The sequence below is a fragment of the Sorex fumeus genome, unplaced genomic scaffold (assembly GCF_029834395.1).
Source record: "Sorex fumeus unplaced genomic scaffold, SorFum_2.1 ptg000015l, whole genome shotgun sequence".
Classification (NCBI taxonomy): domain Eukaryota; kingdom Metazoa; phylum Chordata; class Mammalia; order Eulipotyphla; family Soricidae; genus Sorex; species Sorex fumeus.
The window spans coordinates 23595608-23612825 of NW_026606072.1; the positions used below are offsets into that span (position 1 = coordinate 23595608).

General features: G+C 41.0%; 1 protein-coding gene across 1 annotated transcript in view; it reads left to right on the forward strand.

Moving 5' to 3' along the window:
* The window catches only part of EMB (embigin), an 86963-nt gene that overhangs the window by 49610 nt on the left and 20135 nt on the right, over window positions 1-17218 (forward strand). The window contains exons 4-6 of the mRNA XM_056112032.1: window positions 7709-7798; window positions 15588-15774; window positions 16004-16092. Coding sequence (XP_055968007.1) covers window positions 7709-7798; window positions 15588-15774; window positions 16004-16092 — 366 coding nt within the window. The remainder of the gene's footprint in view (window positions 1-7708; window positions 7799-15587; window positions 15775-16003; window positions 16093-17218) is intronic.

A 17218-nucleotide genomic window follows, 5' to 3' on the forward strand; every position in this document is an offset into this window, starting at 1 on the left:
CCTGGGTGTGTTTCCTCTCCTTGTCTAACAAACATATAAAGTAAAGTAAAGGCTCTCCCGTTGTTCATCGATTTTCTCGAGCGGGCCCAGTAACGTCTCCATTGGAGATTTTGTTGTTACTGTGTCTGGCATATCGAATACATCACGGGTGGCTTGCCAGGCTCTCCCATGTGGGCGAGATACTCTCAGTAGCTTGCCAGGCTCTCGGAGAGGGGCGGAGGAATCGAACTCGGGTCGGCCATGTTGGCTGCATGCAAGGCAAACGCCCTACTGCTGTGCTATCGCTCCAGCCCAACAAACATATAAGCATATATAATATAAATAATTTTGTATGGATACAGTAAAAAATACCTTAAACTTATAGAATTGCTCTCCTAGGGCCATCTCGATCTCAAACTACAGTGCTCAGGCCAGATAGCCTTTCCTACCCCTAGCAGGAGCCTAGTCTCGTCGTTACTTTTGGATCATGACAGCATTTGTCTATGATCAAACTCTTAATTAAGAATCGTGGCACTTTGGCCTAGCCCATTTCGATGCCAGGTAGCTCACCTCTTGCCCTGGGTCCATTCAGTCCCTCGTCGGGACCCTGCTTTTGGGGTGTTAGGAACTAAGGGCAACTGAGGCTTAAGTCGAGAAAGCAGATGCCCGAGAGTGAACAATATTCAAAGCCAATTCAATCCTAAATTACAAAGCATAATGTTAACGGTCTTCCTGTATCCATACAAAAAGGGCATTGCTTTAAAGTAAACTGTTCATAAGGCATAAATGGGCTGGAGCGATAGCACAGCAGTAGGGCGTTTGCCTTGCACGCAGCCAACATGGCCAACCCGAGTTCGATTCCTCCGCCCCTCTCGGAGACCCTGGCAAGCTACTGAGAGTATCTCGCCCACATGGGAGAGCCTGGCAAGCCACCCGTGATGTATTCGATATGCCAAACACAGTAACAACAAAATCTCCAATGGAGACGTTACTGGGCCCGCTCAAGAAAATCGATGAACAACGGGGGAGCCTTTACTTTGCTTTACTAAGGCATAAGAAGAGGAGAAAGGCAATATTTCACTCATACATATAAAATCATAGATTTCTGAGGAATCTAACCTTACAAATTAACAGAGTCTGATTAGGGGGAAAACTGATTAACTGGTTGGGGAGGAGAGCATAGGGAAGAATTTTCAGATAAACACAGTGGAATAGAAATGCCTCAGGAGCACTGTGATTGGTGTAGCCAGATAAACCTAAGCTCCTTGTGGAGAAAGGATAAAGCAATGTCATCCTACAGACCACCACCAAGAATGACCTCTGAGCACAGAGAGAGGCATACACCCTGCACACAACAGGCTATGGTCTCACCAACTACTCCCCTCAAAAGACAAAATAAATCATTAATAGCATCTTTTGGATGTCCCTCTAGCAATATCTATTTTAAAATATAATGTATGAAAGATATTCATATAGAGATTGTTTTCCTGTTCCACATGAAAAAATAATAGGTGAAAATTAAGGGTGATATTATTCATATTATTCAATTATTTAATGTAGCGCTTTCATGAATCATTTCCCTTCTACTGGGACAGGAGTGGGGAGAACCTTTCCATCTCTTGAGCAGCTTTTAGATGTTACTCTTTTATGTTGGCATCATTGCTACTAACTGAAAAAGAATGCCTGGTGGACGTTTTCCAGCAGTGATTAAGAAGCGAAACTGATAAGCTGAGGAATGGGTGTTGTGATCTTGGCACAGAACTCCATATTATAGGGCGTTCCTGATCCTCCCCTCTTTCTCAATAAAGTGAAACTCCAAGTAGCATGTTAGTGACAGAACTGGGATTAGGATACAAAATTAGGCTTCTCCAGTTTGCACTTCTTTTTGTGACTTAGACTGACCTTTACAGAAGATAGAAGTCACCTCTGCCAAATCTCCTGCCATTTCCTTTCAGTGCCAACTGATTCAGTTTTTGCCAGCTGTTTTTTTTTTAATTACAGTCTAACATTTTAAAAAATCATCTTGAGGGGATGTCTGAAAGATTATTTTGGTGGGTCAGTAGGTAAGGTGCCTGCCTCACTTGTGGTCATCCTGGGTTCAATGCCCAGCACCAAATATGGTGCCCCAAGCACTGCCAGGAGTGATCCTTGTTACAGAATAAGGAGTAAGCTCTGAGCATGGCTGATGTGGCCTTGCAAAAAAGTAAATAAGTAAATTTCATATAAAAGAAGTATATTGGTTAAGCAAAGAAATCACTTGAAGTACTAGACATAGTACAGCTGCCCCACTTTTCCACATTACCACTCAGATTTGTAGAGGGGCATTTTCCCATGGGAAAAAATAAAAGCCCATAGAAGTCATGCATGTTCTTTTGTACTTGGCACTTATTCAGTGGAATCTCAAGAGCCTGATCAGGATGTATGCTGTAGTGAGAGTTTGAAGTTAGGCTACAACTAGAGGGTAGGATTCTGACTATACTTGTGTTCCATGAACTTGCAGTGTAAAAAGTGGTTGTAACGGCTAGAGTATTCTGTCATGCTACCTGAACATCCATACTCTGTTTTTCAATTTTAAATTTTTCAAAATGATATTTTAAAGTTTTGGGGCCACACTCATCTTTGCTCAGGGATTACTCCAGGCTGTACACTCAGGAATTACTCCTGTTGGTGCTTGGTAGACATACCGGATACCGGGGATCAAACTCCTGGTCAACCATGTGCAAAGCTAATATCCTATCTGCTTTACTGTCTCTCTGGCCCCTTCTATTTCTAAATCCCCCTTCCTTTCTTCCTCTTTGCTGAGGTCGCAGTGAGCAACAGCCACACCCATAGTGGTTATGGTTATCAGCAACAGTCACCCATTGGCTGATGTGCTCCTTAGGAACTGCACACTTTCAGTGGTGTTATGCAAGTATATACACTTGTGTGCCTGGCCACTGTACTTGCACACTTTGACTTGCAGTGCTCACACACTTCAGTTGTGATGCTTACACACAGCTAGCTGCAGCGTGCTGAGGTTCAGTTATTATGCATATATACAACTAGCTGCAGTGTGCAGTTGTGGTATTGAGGGCCTCAAATAGCACAATTACTGGGACACACAGAGACACACCCGGAGCAAGCTGGCAGCCTCACGCTTGCAAAGCAGCCACTTGGACCATGAAGCTATCCTGATCCCACCAAACATCTCTGCTACGAAAGTATGCTTTCTTCTTTTTTCCTTTCTCTTTCTTCCTCTTTGACTGTTTTCTAAGGCAGATACCACAAGCCCTTCCATCCAGGACCTGATGACAAATGGTAGGAACATACCTGCCACCTGGAACATACCTGCCACTTGGCCCTATCTCCATCTTTGTTTCACCTTGAGAATTGCTCACAGATGCAGATTAGGCTTCATGCTCTGTTCACAAATCGATTTATATAAAATGCACCTACAAGTGATAGCCATTACCCTGAGGATGCCATTATGAAATCTCTGTGACTCAGTCACTTTCTATGGGCTTGTATCAATATTAAGATCTACATGGCCCTCCAGAGACTGGTTGACTCAGTTTCATATTTTTATTCAGGATCACTCCAGTGCCAAATGCTTTTTTATTCACATATTCAACAAAATTAGAATAGAAATGACAGCTTTTTGTTTACAGACATATCACCCCTTGATGCTAACAATGGGAATAAAAATAATAATGATAATAGTAGTATATGATTTAACATTATAGCAAAAGAAGTTGGGGCTTTTTTTTTTTTTTTTTGCTTTTTGGGTCATACCCGGTGATGCTCAGGGGTTACTCCTGGCTCATGCACTCAGGAATCACTCCTAGCGGTGCTCGGGGGACCATATGGGATGCTGGGAATCGAACCTGTGTCGGCCATGTTGGCTGTATGCAAGGCAAATGCCCTACCTACTGTGCTATTGCTCCAGCCCCGGGGCTCTTTTTTAGGGGGAGAATGTGGGGAGAACCTCTGAAGAGAGCTTCCTAGCAAAGAAGTAAATAATTCAAAGTTTTTATTTTCAAGCTTCACAGAGTAGATGATATAGTAGAAAAGGTCCTTCCTTCTTATCAGTTCCTTCTAGAAGTAAATGGCATCTGCCTTCGTCTTTTTGAGATACTTTTTCCTTCAATCCAACCCTAAAATGAGCTGTGCACAGGAATAGAAAACTTTTTTTTCCCATTAGAGAAGAATGTTAATAGACTTTTTAGAGCTCGGTCCTGCTCTCTCTCTCTCCCTCTCTCCATCTCTCTTTTTCTCTCTCCCTTCCTCATTCCCTCCCTCTCTCTTATTCTCTCTCTCCCCCTCCCTCTGTTTCTTCTCTCTCTTTCACCCACCACCTCTCTGTGGGGGGGGGGGGGGGGTGTATATGTGTGTGTATGTGTGCGTGTGTGTTAGAGATACCAAGAGAATATGTGGGTAGAAGAAGTGCTTTCTCTTCCTGTTTTCCCAGCGAGAAACTCAATGCATGGTTTCATATTATCACTGTTATAGAGTGTAAAAAATCTTTGGGGGCAGCCAGGGGGAGGCCCCAACGGGTCTTCCCCTAGCTGCCTGCCTTTCGGGTGGGCCTGGGCTGCTCACCTGGTTGGGTGAGCAGCCCGGGGTGGCCTGGGCCCTGGGGCAGTCAGCGGAGGAGTCAAGGGCCAAGCCGGTTGTTTGATCAGATGCCATTTATTCCATTCTCCCCATGTGCCTGCCCCAGTCTCTTTGAGCCTCCCATTCCATTCTAGTTGCACGCTGCCTCTCCTTCCTGTCTCCTTCTATCTCTCCCGCTCATCTCTCCATGCTCCATCTTGCAGCCTGGACTCTCTCTCCACGTGCCTGCTCCTGTATTCTTCTACATTTTTTTCTCTCTGTCCCCCCTTGCTAATCTCTCTGCAGTCCATCTTGCTGCCCAGCTCTCTCTCTCTCATCTCTCCAACTCTCTAGTCTCTCCAACTCCCCAGCACACTTGGCTGACACTGCACACAGTCTGGTAGCCAAGTCAACATAAGAAAGGCCTTCCTGAGGGCCCAACAAGTTCAAAGGGAACACCAACTAGGATATTCCAAAGCCCTTCCTGACTGCCCAAGGGCAAAATACCTCCTACGGTGTTTTTCTCCTTTCCTTAGTCTAATAACTATCAACATAACAATACTAGTTATTTTTGTATGGACACAGTAAGAGATAACATTGAGGCTTGTAGGGCACCTCTCCTGGGAACATCTTGCCAGACTCAGACTACAGGGCTCAGGCCAGATTAATCATTACTAACCCTAACAGGGTCCAAATCTAGTTATTACTTTTTGGATCATAACAGTATTTGTCCATGACCAAGCTCTTAAGCATTATGGCGCTTTGGCCAGGCCCATCTCTATGCCAGGGTAGCACATAGCTTACCGCTTGCCCTGGTTCCATCCAGTCCCGTCGGGACCCTGCTTTTGGGGGTGCTAGGAAGTGTGGGCAACTGAGGCTTAAGTGAGAGAACAGATGCTGGGAGGGAAATATCACTGAGAGTCACATTACAAAAGCATGTCTTCTTGTGTCATACAAAAAGGACATTGCTCTGAATAAACTATGCAAAGGACTTAGGGAGAATAGAAAAGCAATATTTACAAGTCAACAGAGCACAAAGAAAGAAGTTACAAAAAACACAGAGGATTGGGAGCACTGTGGGAGCAACCCAATAAGCCTAAACTACCTGACGCTATGCAGGAAGGACAAAAACAGTGTTATCCTAGAACAGAGTAGTATGATGTATGCATTTAATTCATTAGGGTATTATTTTATAGCAAAGTGCATTTCACCTTTAGAAGGTGCATCAGAGCTAACAAAACATTTGGAGCCCTGCTTAGTAAGAGATAAATTACTCCAGGCAGATTTTTTTTTATTATTATTAAGCTGAAGCAGTAAAAGTAATCATGGACTTTGGGCTGGAGTGATAACACAGTGGGTAGCACGTTTTCCTTGCATGTGGCCAACCTGGATTCAAATCCCAGCATCCCATATGGTCCCCTGAGCACCGCCAGGAGTAATTCCTGAGTGCAGAACCAGGAGTAACCCCTGTGTATTGCTGTGTGTGAATCCCCCTAACCCCCCCAAAAAGCAAAAAAAGGCAAAAAAATAAAAGCAATCATGGACTTTGGTAGCATTTTTATTTTTTCTTTTTCATTTTTTGTTTATTCAAGGGCATAGTATATTTTTAAATTAAATTATTTCTATTGCATAACAGTGAGTTACTCCATTACAAAGCTGTTCATAATTGGGTTTGAGTCAACAGTATTTCAACACTCATCCCTCACCAGTCTACATTTCCCATCACCAGTATCCCCTGTTTCCCTTTCCCACCCCTCAGCCTGCCTCTATAGCAGGTACTTTTCTTCTCTTTCTCTCTGTCTCTCTCTGTCTCTGTCTCTCTCTCCCCTTCTCTCTCCCCCCCCCCCCGCCCGCCCCTTTTGGGCATTATGGTTTGCAAAACAGGTACTGAGAGGCTATCATGTTTGTTCCTTTTCATACTTTCAGTACACACTTCTTATCCAGAGTCATCATTTCTGTCATTGCCCTTGTGGTCCTTTCTCTATCCCAATTGACTTCGCCCCAGCACTTGAGGCAGGCTTTCAGCTGTGGACCAATAAATTGTTTTCATATTGTTTTCTCATACACGTAAATGCAGGAAAGGGGTTGGAGCAATAGCACAGCAGGTAGGGCGTTTGCCTTGCATGCGGCTGACCCGGGTTCAATTCCCAGCATCTCATGTGGTCCCCAGGGGTAATTCCTGAGTGCAGAGTCAGGAGTAACCCCTATGCATCGCCGGGTGTGACCCCCCCCCCATAAAAAAAAAAGAACAGGAAAGTTCTGGAATAGGTTTCTGAGCAAAGTGTTTAAAAGGTAAGGTGAAGCAAAGAGTCCCAGGTTTATTTTAAGTTGAATGAAACGTTGAAAAAAATGCAGCCAAGTTTATAATGATTAGTCTTTCCTTCCTTCTCAGTCATGGTTGATAGAGGGGGTTGGTACTTATGGGAAGTAAGATAGATGGGGCTCCTTCCTATGAAGACATGTGTAAGTTGTCAGCAAAATCCTCAGTAAAGCAGTTCTCGGGAGAGTGGGAGAAATGGAAATGAAAACCTTGTTTCTTTAGTAAATATTTCAGAAGTAATAAAGAAATTCTGAAGGTCAGTTTGGTAGAGGATGCGGCCAGCTGTTGGTGGAATGAGCTATCTAATTGGACTTTAACTTGAAAATATGTGGCACGAACTCTCACTATATCTCTTTTATCTTCTCTGCCCACTGGTGCCAAATGTTCTCTGTGCTGTTTCTTACTTAGGTGCTTTAATATGGTCTCTCTGTGCCTTTCTGTTCTTCTGATCTTCTCTTTGTACCTCTTAATTTTTCCTTTTATTTATTTCCTGGCAGTTTTATCTAATTCCTTTATGCCTGCACTTAACAAACAAAAATAAAACCTTTATAAAGATATAACAAATTGTAAGCTAAAAAAATGTAATTTTTTGGGGGGGGAGGGTTATTTGATATGCAGCAATCGATTTTTCCAGCTAAAAGGTTAGAAATTTGGTCACATTGTAGCCAATATGTTTCTAAATCTCTGTAGAATATATAACCTAGTTAATAAAATATTTTTGAAAACATTGCTTTCATTAGTAGTATACAATATAACATTTTAGCCATTGCAGAGTTTTTAGATTGCCATTTAATGTTATTACTAATGTACAATCAACCTGTGCTTTTTGTTTTCCAGCTTCACCTTTTACAAGTCTTCAAGTTCGAGATGAAATGATGGCAAAATACTCCAACTTTTCCTTGGAGAGTCATAACATATCTTTAACGGGTAACAACGTGTCATATTTCAAATAAATTGTGCCCAGATGACTTTGTAGTTTTAGTCAGGCCACTACTTTGTGCCTTATGAGGTATCAACCCATACCTATGGTCTAGTGGAAAATAGTGTTTCTTACTTTTAGTCTAATGGGAAACTAATGAATGAAGATATGCCTTCTCTGAGAGCGGGGAGAAAGCAGTTAGTCCAGAAGGGGAGGGTAAGACTCTCTAAGAGAGACACACTAGGGAAGAAGGGAAGGTTTGATTTGATTTGAAGATCCTCATCTTTTCCTCCGTCTTTTCTGGTACATCCTTTCAGAGTGTGTTGCATTGAAGGGAGAATTCATGTGCCCATCAGAGACCTTTAGTCTGAGAAATTAAAGTGGCTAACAGATGAATGAACACAGTACTATGGAACAGCAAGTAAAGAACTCTGTAATAAAACTCATCAATTTTCTTGTCTACAGGTTTAGATTTCATTGTTTTGAAAAGTAACCTCAGAGTTCCTTGGTTGTAAGAGTATGTATCACCTATTTCAGAAATGATACATGAAACGATTAATGTTGCTGTAAAATATTCTAAGCCTGACTTTAAGTCAAGAACTGCAGCTCTTCATTTACACATCCAGTCTGTAGCTGTCCTCAGCCCTCAGCTAGTGGAGTGAAGGGACTGTCCCGCCACCATCCAAGACTGTTTGTTTGACTTTGTGCAACTACTTGACTTTGTACACTGTCTGTTTGTTTCCAAATGCCTCTATTCCAACATGGCTATTTGTTCTTGTAAAAGCTGATTACAACTCTCCAGTGGTGCCTGTTTGACTTTTTGCATGTTGTTTGTTCTCTATGTTCGGATGAAGCACTTTAAGAGTGAACCAGTTGAAAACTTCAGTTTGCAGAGCCTTTGAGCAGTTCTCCACTCACTCCACCAGCACAACTAGTGCTCGGTGAGACAATGTCAGGTCCCCAGAGCAAGAGCAAGAAATAGATTTTTATAGCTGATGCCAGACTGGTTATTTACTTACTGAACCTGCTTGGCTCACTTGTTAACGCTTTGGTTCTGATCTTTGATTCTGATACTGCTGTTAAAACTAGTGTTCTAGTTGTTATAAAGAGACTGAGTGTTCCTGGTTGTGATTACTCTTTTCCCTCTGCGCTGGCCTTGACACTTTCTTTCTCTCAGGTCCCTGACTTTTGGCATGGCACATATCTGAGCAAATGTTGCATGCACCACCATAGCCTACTCTTTCCATTGGCTTCCACCCAGTAGGTCACTGAATTTCCTCTAAAAAAATTTTCTGCTACCATGTTACTTTCCCCATAACAGAACATCCTTTGTTTTTTATTGTTTGATTTTGAGGTACATGCAGATCTAGTTTGGGAGACGTTTGATGAGTGGACAGCTATCTCAGGATGTGTCAGAGTCTGAGTTACAGGAAATAGTAAACCAGACTTTTGTTAAGAGTCTTCTGGGTTTTCTTTCTTTTTTAATAGAAGGGCGCTGCCAACTGTAATAGAGAGAGCACCAACAGAGGCTTCTGGCTTTGCGTTTTGGGAGAAGCATAGGGCAGAAAAGGAAAGTCAGAGAAACCTTTCTAAATCTGTTTGTAAGAACAAACTCCTTCAACTTCAATATTTAAATACCAAAGTGCCACAGTTAGGGGTCATGGGTCTTGATTCCCATCAATGGCCTAGAGTAAGGCCTACTGGGGAAAACTGAGCAAATCTGATGTTTTACAAATTGAATCAGCGGAATGCTGCTGCCTGTGATTTGTAGCAAATCAGTGGGAAAGAAGGCTAATGTGTTTCCCATGACTGTGCTGCATTTGAAGTACTATGTGGTCACTAGGCTGTTGGACTCAGGGAGCTAAGAGTCTAGGAGCCAGGAAGAAAGACTTACGTGCAATCAAGAGCTGGACAAATAAAGGATGTTAGAAGTTCAAGTTGAGGGCCTGGTGAATAGATTTCTTTGGCAGAACATTAGGCTATTTCTTTTAAAATAAATTGACCCATAACATGTTTGTTAATAATAGGTACCTAATGACTTGCTACATGTCCAAATTCTAAAGTGATTACCAAAACAATTTTGGTTAGCAAATATCAGTAGAACTTGGTTTGAGGTAACCCAGAGATAAAAATGGAGTAAGGAATCTTTTCAGAGAACAGAAGCTCCAAGATCAATATCATAGATCTTGTGATATTTTCACCTGTGACTAATTCCTAGTATCATTTCTGACTCACAATAGATGTAGTAGATATGCTGAAATGCGTAAATCCCTACAGTTTTATCAACTAAATCTTCCCTGTGGTCCAAAACCCCCATTATTATAGAATCTTACTATAATCTGTCTGTTCCTAGGGCCTTTTTTCTTTTTTCTTTCTTTCTTTTTTAGCATAAAGTTCAGTTCAGCAATTTAAGGATTACACCAGTAGTTATTTCAAGCATGTGCCTAGAAAGCACTTCATAAAACTGTACTTCACTATTTGCAAACTTTTTGTAGATTTTAAAGAGTATTAAAAATGTTGCTATGCTTTTTAATTTAAACTGTACTTTTGGGCCGCCCATTACATTTTTAATGATATCAATTCATTATTGAGCACAAGATTGGGAAATGTGTTTTTATTTACTTATTTTGTTTTGGGGCCACACCAGATGGTTTCTCAGGGCTTACTTTTGGCTCAGGGATATCTCCTGGTGGCAATTTATGAAACACATGGGGTGCTGGGATTGGAACATCGGTCAGTCACATGCAAATCAAGTGCCTTACCTGCTGTACTATCTCTCTGGCTCCCGGGAATGTGTTTTTATAATGCAGTCAACAAAACCTTTCATTCTCTCATTTTATCACTTCCTTGTTTGTCTGTTGTGTATGTGTGTGTGTGTGTGTGTGTGTTTGTGTGTGTGTTTGGACAATGTATTTAATTTTTTATTCCTATAATGTTCAACCCAATATATTATAATTTATTTATTTGATTTTTGGGTCATATAAGTTATTCAGGGTGTACTTCTGACTCTGCTCAGGGAACCTGGGTGAAACTATGTGCAAAGCAGTGCCCGAACACTGTCCTGTCTTTTGAAAAAAAAAAAAAAGGCATGTTTTCAAGTATCTTAGCGTTTTTTTGGTTTTTTTTTTGGTTTCTCTATATTTTCTCACTCTTCTTTGAACAAACAGATTATTCTTGTTGAGTTTTCTTGTAATCTGGTTATTTTTATGGGATGCGGTTTAACATGTTTTCTAATCCTTTCTATTTTCTGAAAACTGGTTATTTGATCTAGATACTTGGTTTAAGGCAATAGTCCCTCTCCCCTTAATTTTTGGGAGGGTGTAGATAAGAAAAGTAATAAAGGTGTTTTTTTGGAAAAACTCTGAAGATGCACAAATCTGTTTTTAGAGATGGTTGGAGCATTTGAGGCTAAGTGACTAAATCCATGAGTCACTAGGGTTTTAACTTAAGCATATTATAGTTCTTAACTTTATTTTAATTATTTGCTGGAACTAGAAATAGAATATTTTTCTTCTCTACTGTCTGGTTAACAGTGGTAAAATTGATATAGGAAGAATGCTCTACATCTTGGTATTTTTCCTTCACCACTGTCAAATTTTTTCAAGTTATTTCTAAATATCCTTTCATGTGGGATGTAAAAATGCATATATACACATACATATTTGTATTTTCTTTATACTTGTATGACATTTTAAATTCCCTGAATTCATCTCTGAAAATAAGATTTTTAAACTCTTCATTTGTTCAATTGCATTCTTTTTCAGTCTTCCAGATCCTAAGGAGAAAAAGCACTGAAAAAGAGCATTGGTATATAACACAAATCTATGTTATACACAAAATGTTACTGAAATTACTATTACAAATATGACTACAGTTAGAACAATGATTCTGTTCTCTCCCTGCTACCTCTTTATTGTTTAACGGTTCAATTTTCTTTTCTGTTAACATAAAACAATATAGATTTTTTTTTACTCTATTCAGGTGTGCGGGACCGGGGCTGAGATCTCAAAGCCTGCATGGTTTGGGACTGGGCCTTCTAGTAGCTAGACAGTTACACCCACCAACTGCCATGTAACCCTAACAACGTCCAGGATCCAGAGATTATCACACCAAGCTCCCAGAAGCGCGCGGCCGCATTTGAGGCCACGCAACTTCTTATTCTCTAATTCTCACTCTCAGAGAACCCAGCAGGTTACCAAGAGTATCATAACAGCACATATGCCTAAATAGGAACACCTATAAAGTTTATTTGTGTTTTCAGGCTACTGAGAATATCCCACCCACATGGCAGAGCCTGGCAAGCTATTCGTGGTATATTTGATATGCCAAATCCAGTAAAAAAAAGGTAAAAGGTAAAGGTAAAGGCCCTCCCGTTGATCGTCGATTTGCTCGAGCGGGCCCAGTAACGTCTCCATTGGAGACTTTGTTGTTACTGTGTTTGGCATATCGAATACTCTCGGTAGCTTGCTGGGCTCTCTGAGAGGGGCGGAGGAATCGAACTCGGGTCGGCCATGTTGGCCGCTTGTAAGGCGAACGCCTTACCGCCTGTGCTATCGCTAGGATCTCATTCCCCTGACCCTGAATCCGGCAGAGTTGAGAAGGATGTAGAAAAGAGAGGCTGATAAAATATCAAGGCTGAATTAGGCTGCTGAAATGGAGAAAGACAAAAATGACTGTCTGTAATTTCAATGCACGTGCGCTGGCATCTGATGCATCCATTGAGGACCTGATGGTACAAGTGCGAAAGATCAAGTACGACATCATTGGTCTGACTGAGACGAGAAGGCATCAATCACATCACGCAGTTTTCAACACTGTAGAAGAACTGTTCCTTGGAACATGTGACAAAAGAGGCATTGTTGGTGTCGGTATCCTTGTCAACACGAACTTAGCCATGAGCATTGATTCATTTGAGTGCCTAACAACCCAAATCAGGCGATTACACTTGAATAGATGTGGCTCACTGCCGGCAGTTTCTATCTTCATTGTCTATGCACCAACATCCAATTATGGTGAAGGAGAAATTGGGAAGTTCTACATGGAGATAGAGAAGTTCTATAAAGAAGACCACACCTTCTACAAGATCTTTGTTGGGGATTTTAATGCCAAGATAGGACCGAGAAGATCAGCCAAAGAACTCCACATCGGGATCCATGGCCTAGAATGGAACGAACAGGGTGACAGACTTTCTGAGTTTATCATGCCAACCAAGACCATCCATGGTAACTCACAGTTCCAAAAGGCCAAATCTAAATATTGGACATGGGTATCTCCTGGTGGACGGTTCCACAATGAAATAGATCACATCATATTCAATTGACCGTTTTGCCTGACCGATGTTGCTGTTGTCTCAAAATTCCAAATGGGATCGGACCACTGTCTCTTTCATGGAAAATTTTACTTCACAGAGCAGGGAGAAAGGAATGCAAAGTTTAAGACGCGAACTCCCAGAACGACCACCAACTGGGAGCTCTTTGGCTCTGTTGTGGCAACATGGGAAGATGCCATTGTTGACGACATTGATGAGGAATATGATCGACCGGTTTAGCACCTACATGATTGTGCGAGGAATGCCAAGACAGAGATAACCAAAAAAAAAAAAAAAACCGCCATTCTTCAAACACTCTTGAGCTTATTCACCAACGTGGCTTGGTGCATGCCTCAGGCAACTGCAAGGGGATGTCCAAGCTCGCAAAACAGTGCAGAGAAGCTATCAAGGATAGCCTCAAAGACAGAAGAGCAGCAGTGCTGGTAGATGTGGCAGAAGCCAGGAAAAACATTCGTAATGTTCGCCTGTCCTTCACCAACTACAAGAACAAGATGACTGCCCTACGACATCCTCATTGATCTATCACATCTTCCAGAAGGGCAATGGAGATTATTCATGACTTCTACTCAGATCCCTTTAATAGCCACGTCCACTTGCCCACATACCAAATTTCGTAGGATATATATGTCGTTCCAAACGTTCTCCGTTCCGAAATCCAACATCCCATCTTATCGGTAAAGAAACAAGAGCACCTGGCCCACACAAGGTCAGACCTGAACACCTGAAGAACCTACCGTCAGTACTTATCAATACACTGGTTCGGCTCTTCACATGCTACCTGTCTGAATGCAAGGTTCCGTCCCAATGGAAAACCAGCAGGACTGTACTACTATACAAGAAGGGAGACATCCACGACATTGGCAACTATTGCCTAATCTGCCTGTTGTCTGTCGTCTACAAGCTGTTCATTCGAGTCAACCTGAATAGGATTGGCAGAACACTAGAAAAAGGACAACCATGCAAGCAAGTCGGGTTCTGCAAAGGATTCAGCACCATCGACTATATCCACACGATAACCAAGCTCATTGAGGTTTCTCGGGAGTTCAAGATGCCGCTCTGTCTAACGTTTATTGATTTAAAGAAGGCCTTTGATTTTGTTGAGACAGAAGCGGTCATCGATACCCTAGCCAATCAGGGTATTCAAACTCAATACATCAGAATCCTCCGTGAGCTGTATTACAGATTCATTACCAGGATCTCACTGTTCTACAAAGAAGTGATCATCCATGTCAAGAGAGTGGTTCGGCAGGGTGATACTATTTCACCGAAACTCTTCAATGCCACCCTCGAGAAAGTCATGCAATGACTGGAATGGGAAGGAATGGGAGTGAAGATAGATGTCGACAAGTACACCACCTCCACTTTGCTGATGACATCATTCTAATAACATCAAACATCAACCAAGCAGCACATATGCTGACCGACTTTGACCCTGAGTGTGGAAAGGTCGAATTACAACTGAATTTCACAAAGACAATATTTATGAGAAACAGTCTTGTTCCTGACGTTCCATTTGCTCTCAACAGAATGAAAATCTCCGAATGCAATAGTTATGTGTACCTAGGTTGAGAAGTCAACATGACGAATGACCTGGCACCTGAGTTATTCAGGAGGAAGAGAGAGACTTGGAACGCCTTCAAGAGCATCGAAGAAATTACTAAAAGGATGAAGAACCTCCAGCTCCAAGCACATCTCTTTGATTCCACTGTTCTTCCTGCATTAACATATGCCTCAGAGACCTGGGCCCTACGAAAACAGGATGAAAACGCTATTCGGGTCTCTCAAAGAGTAATCGAAAGAACTATGCTTGGAGTATCATGCTTCACTCAAATGAGAGTTAGAATCCGGAGTTCCGACCTCCGTCAATGCTCAAGAATCAGGGCCGCTGTCTCATTTGGCAAGGCATAGAAAATCAGATGGGCTGGACACGTAATGAGATTTAGAGACGACCACTGAGTGAGAGCCGTTACCAACTGGATTCCACGGGATGTCAAAAGATTGCGTGGACACCCACCTACGAGATGGTCAGACTTCTTTGTCAAGACCCTGAATTATTGGTTTGAGGCTCTTCATGTTCCTAGAATGAGCAGATGCCATTGGGCTATGCTAGCATGCAATAAGGATGAATGGAGATGTTACTGGCGCCCGCTCGAGCAAATCGATGAGTAACGGGGTATCAAGTGATCAAGTTACTCTATCTTCATTAGATATTTAAAGGAGATTAAGAGAAGAAACTTAATATTTTATTGATCTCAACACAAGTTTTCTTCTGCTGTTCCTATGAAAGAGAATAATAAAAGAAATCAAGTCAATTCCAGCAAAAGAACAAACCTTTAAAAGAACATTACATTGAGAACTTCTCAATAGAGCTCTGCTGTTGATGAAGTTGATGATTTAAACTTTTATATATTGCATTTGATGTGTTGTGAGTGTTAACTTGCACATTTTTTTTTTGTTGTGCCTAATAGGAAATTCCAATCTGCCAACAGAAAAAAATATTACTTTAGAAAGACCTTCAAATGTAGAACTTTCATGCCAATTTGCAACATCTGGGGATTTCAAATCAGTAAATGTGACTTGGAAAAAAGATGATGAACTACTTGAGAACAATTATGTCATCAATGTCACAGGAAGCACCTTGTACACCCAATACGTGTGAGTATTTTCTTGCTTGGCTCAATGAAATTAGGAGAAACCTAGTATTTTTTGCTGATTGGACATTCTTTCCTTTTCTGCCCTTTGAATTGTGTGCTAATGTTCTAATTTGCATATTTGCAAAATAGTTTCCTTTTAAAAGATTTGATTAATGGCTACTTTTTTTTCATTTTCATTGAGAATTTTTTTTCAGTAAAAGCCCCAATTAATAATTTAAATTATCTTTAAGGTTCACCATCTTAAATAGCAAACAAATGGGAAGTTATTCTTGCTTGTTTAAAGAAGAAAAGGAACTGAAAGGCACGTTTAATTTCAAAGGTCAGTACCACTAATCTCTGGAGCATTAACCTCAGGCTAATGTTTTTTGAAATAATATCCTCCAATTAAAAAATTATTTCTATAGTACTCAACATCATGCAACTGAAAGAAGTTTTTTTTTGCTGAATTTTAAGTTGGTGATATTGAAAATGGAGAGCTAATGTTCTTCCCAAAGAAGATTTCACATCTCATTTCTTCCTCCTTTCTCAGTTTAATGAAGAGGTCTAAATTTCAAAAGCCAGACTTCCAGTTTATTTGACAGTCACACCATCTCTTGTATATTTATTGATTAAACCCACAAGCTCTAGGCTTCTGAATTTTGCTTTCATAGGTTATGAGAATGTGCTTTGATGTTCTGTATCTTGTACTTGGGGTTTTAGAGATCTATAAAAGTTAAAATAATATGGAGGTGTACAGAGTAATCTGCTTTTGGTTTGATTTTAAATGATAAATGCAGTTTCTAAGGACAAACACTGAATATAATCCGTATCTCCTGTGACAATAAACCTAGCTTACTATTGCCATCATTACCCCCAAACTGGAAAGGCCTAAGTCTCATAACAAAGACTAGCCATGAACTGGTTAATTTATCTTTATGAAAATCTTATATTGTTAGCATACTAGTAACCTGCAGTGCTGTAGTGTTTGTACTGGTATTTGAGAAATGGAGTCTGTTAGTGTACTAACTATTGAGGGCTTTATGTTACATTAGTTTCTCAAGGTACATGAGAAATATTTTCTACTTTTCCTAAAAGTTTTAAAGTCTGGATAGCTGACCTGATAACATCAGTACAGCCCCTAAGGTCCACTGCAAGTAAAATAGCTTGATTCCTGATTGCTATAAATTAAGATGTCTTGCTACTAAATCTCACTCTCCATTCTTTCTGCATGCCCGCATGCACATTCTCTCTCTCTCTCTCTCTCTCTCTCTCTCTCTCTCTCTCTCTCTCTCTGTCTGTCTCTCTCTGTCTCTGTCTTTCTTTTTGTGTGTATTTGTGTGTGTGTGTGTGTGTGTATTTGTGGTCCTGTGAGTGTTTCCAGCATGGTAAAAAGAATGAATCCTTGTCTTTAAATCTTCGTTTCTTCAAAGACAAAGATTAATGTCATTCTTTAATTCTTTTCATCA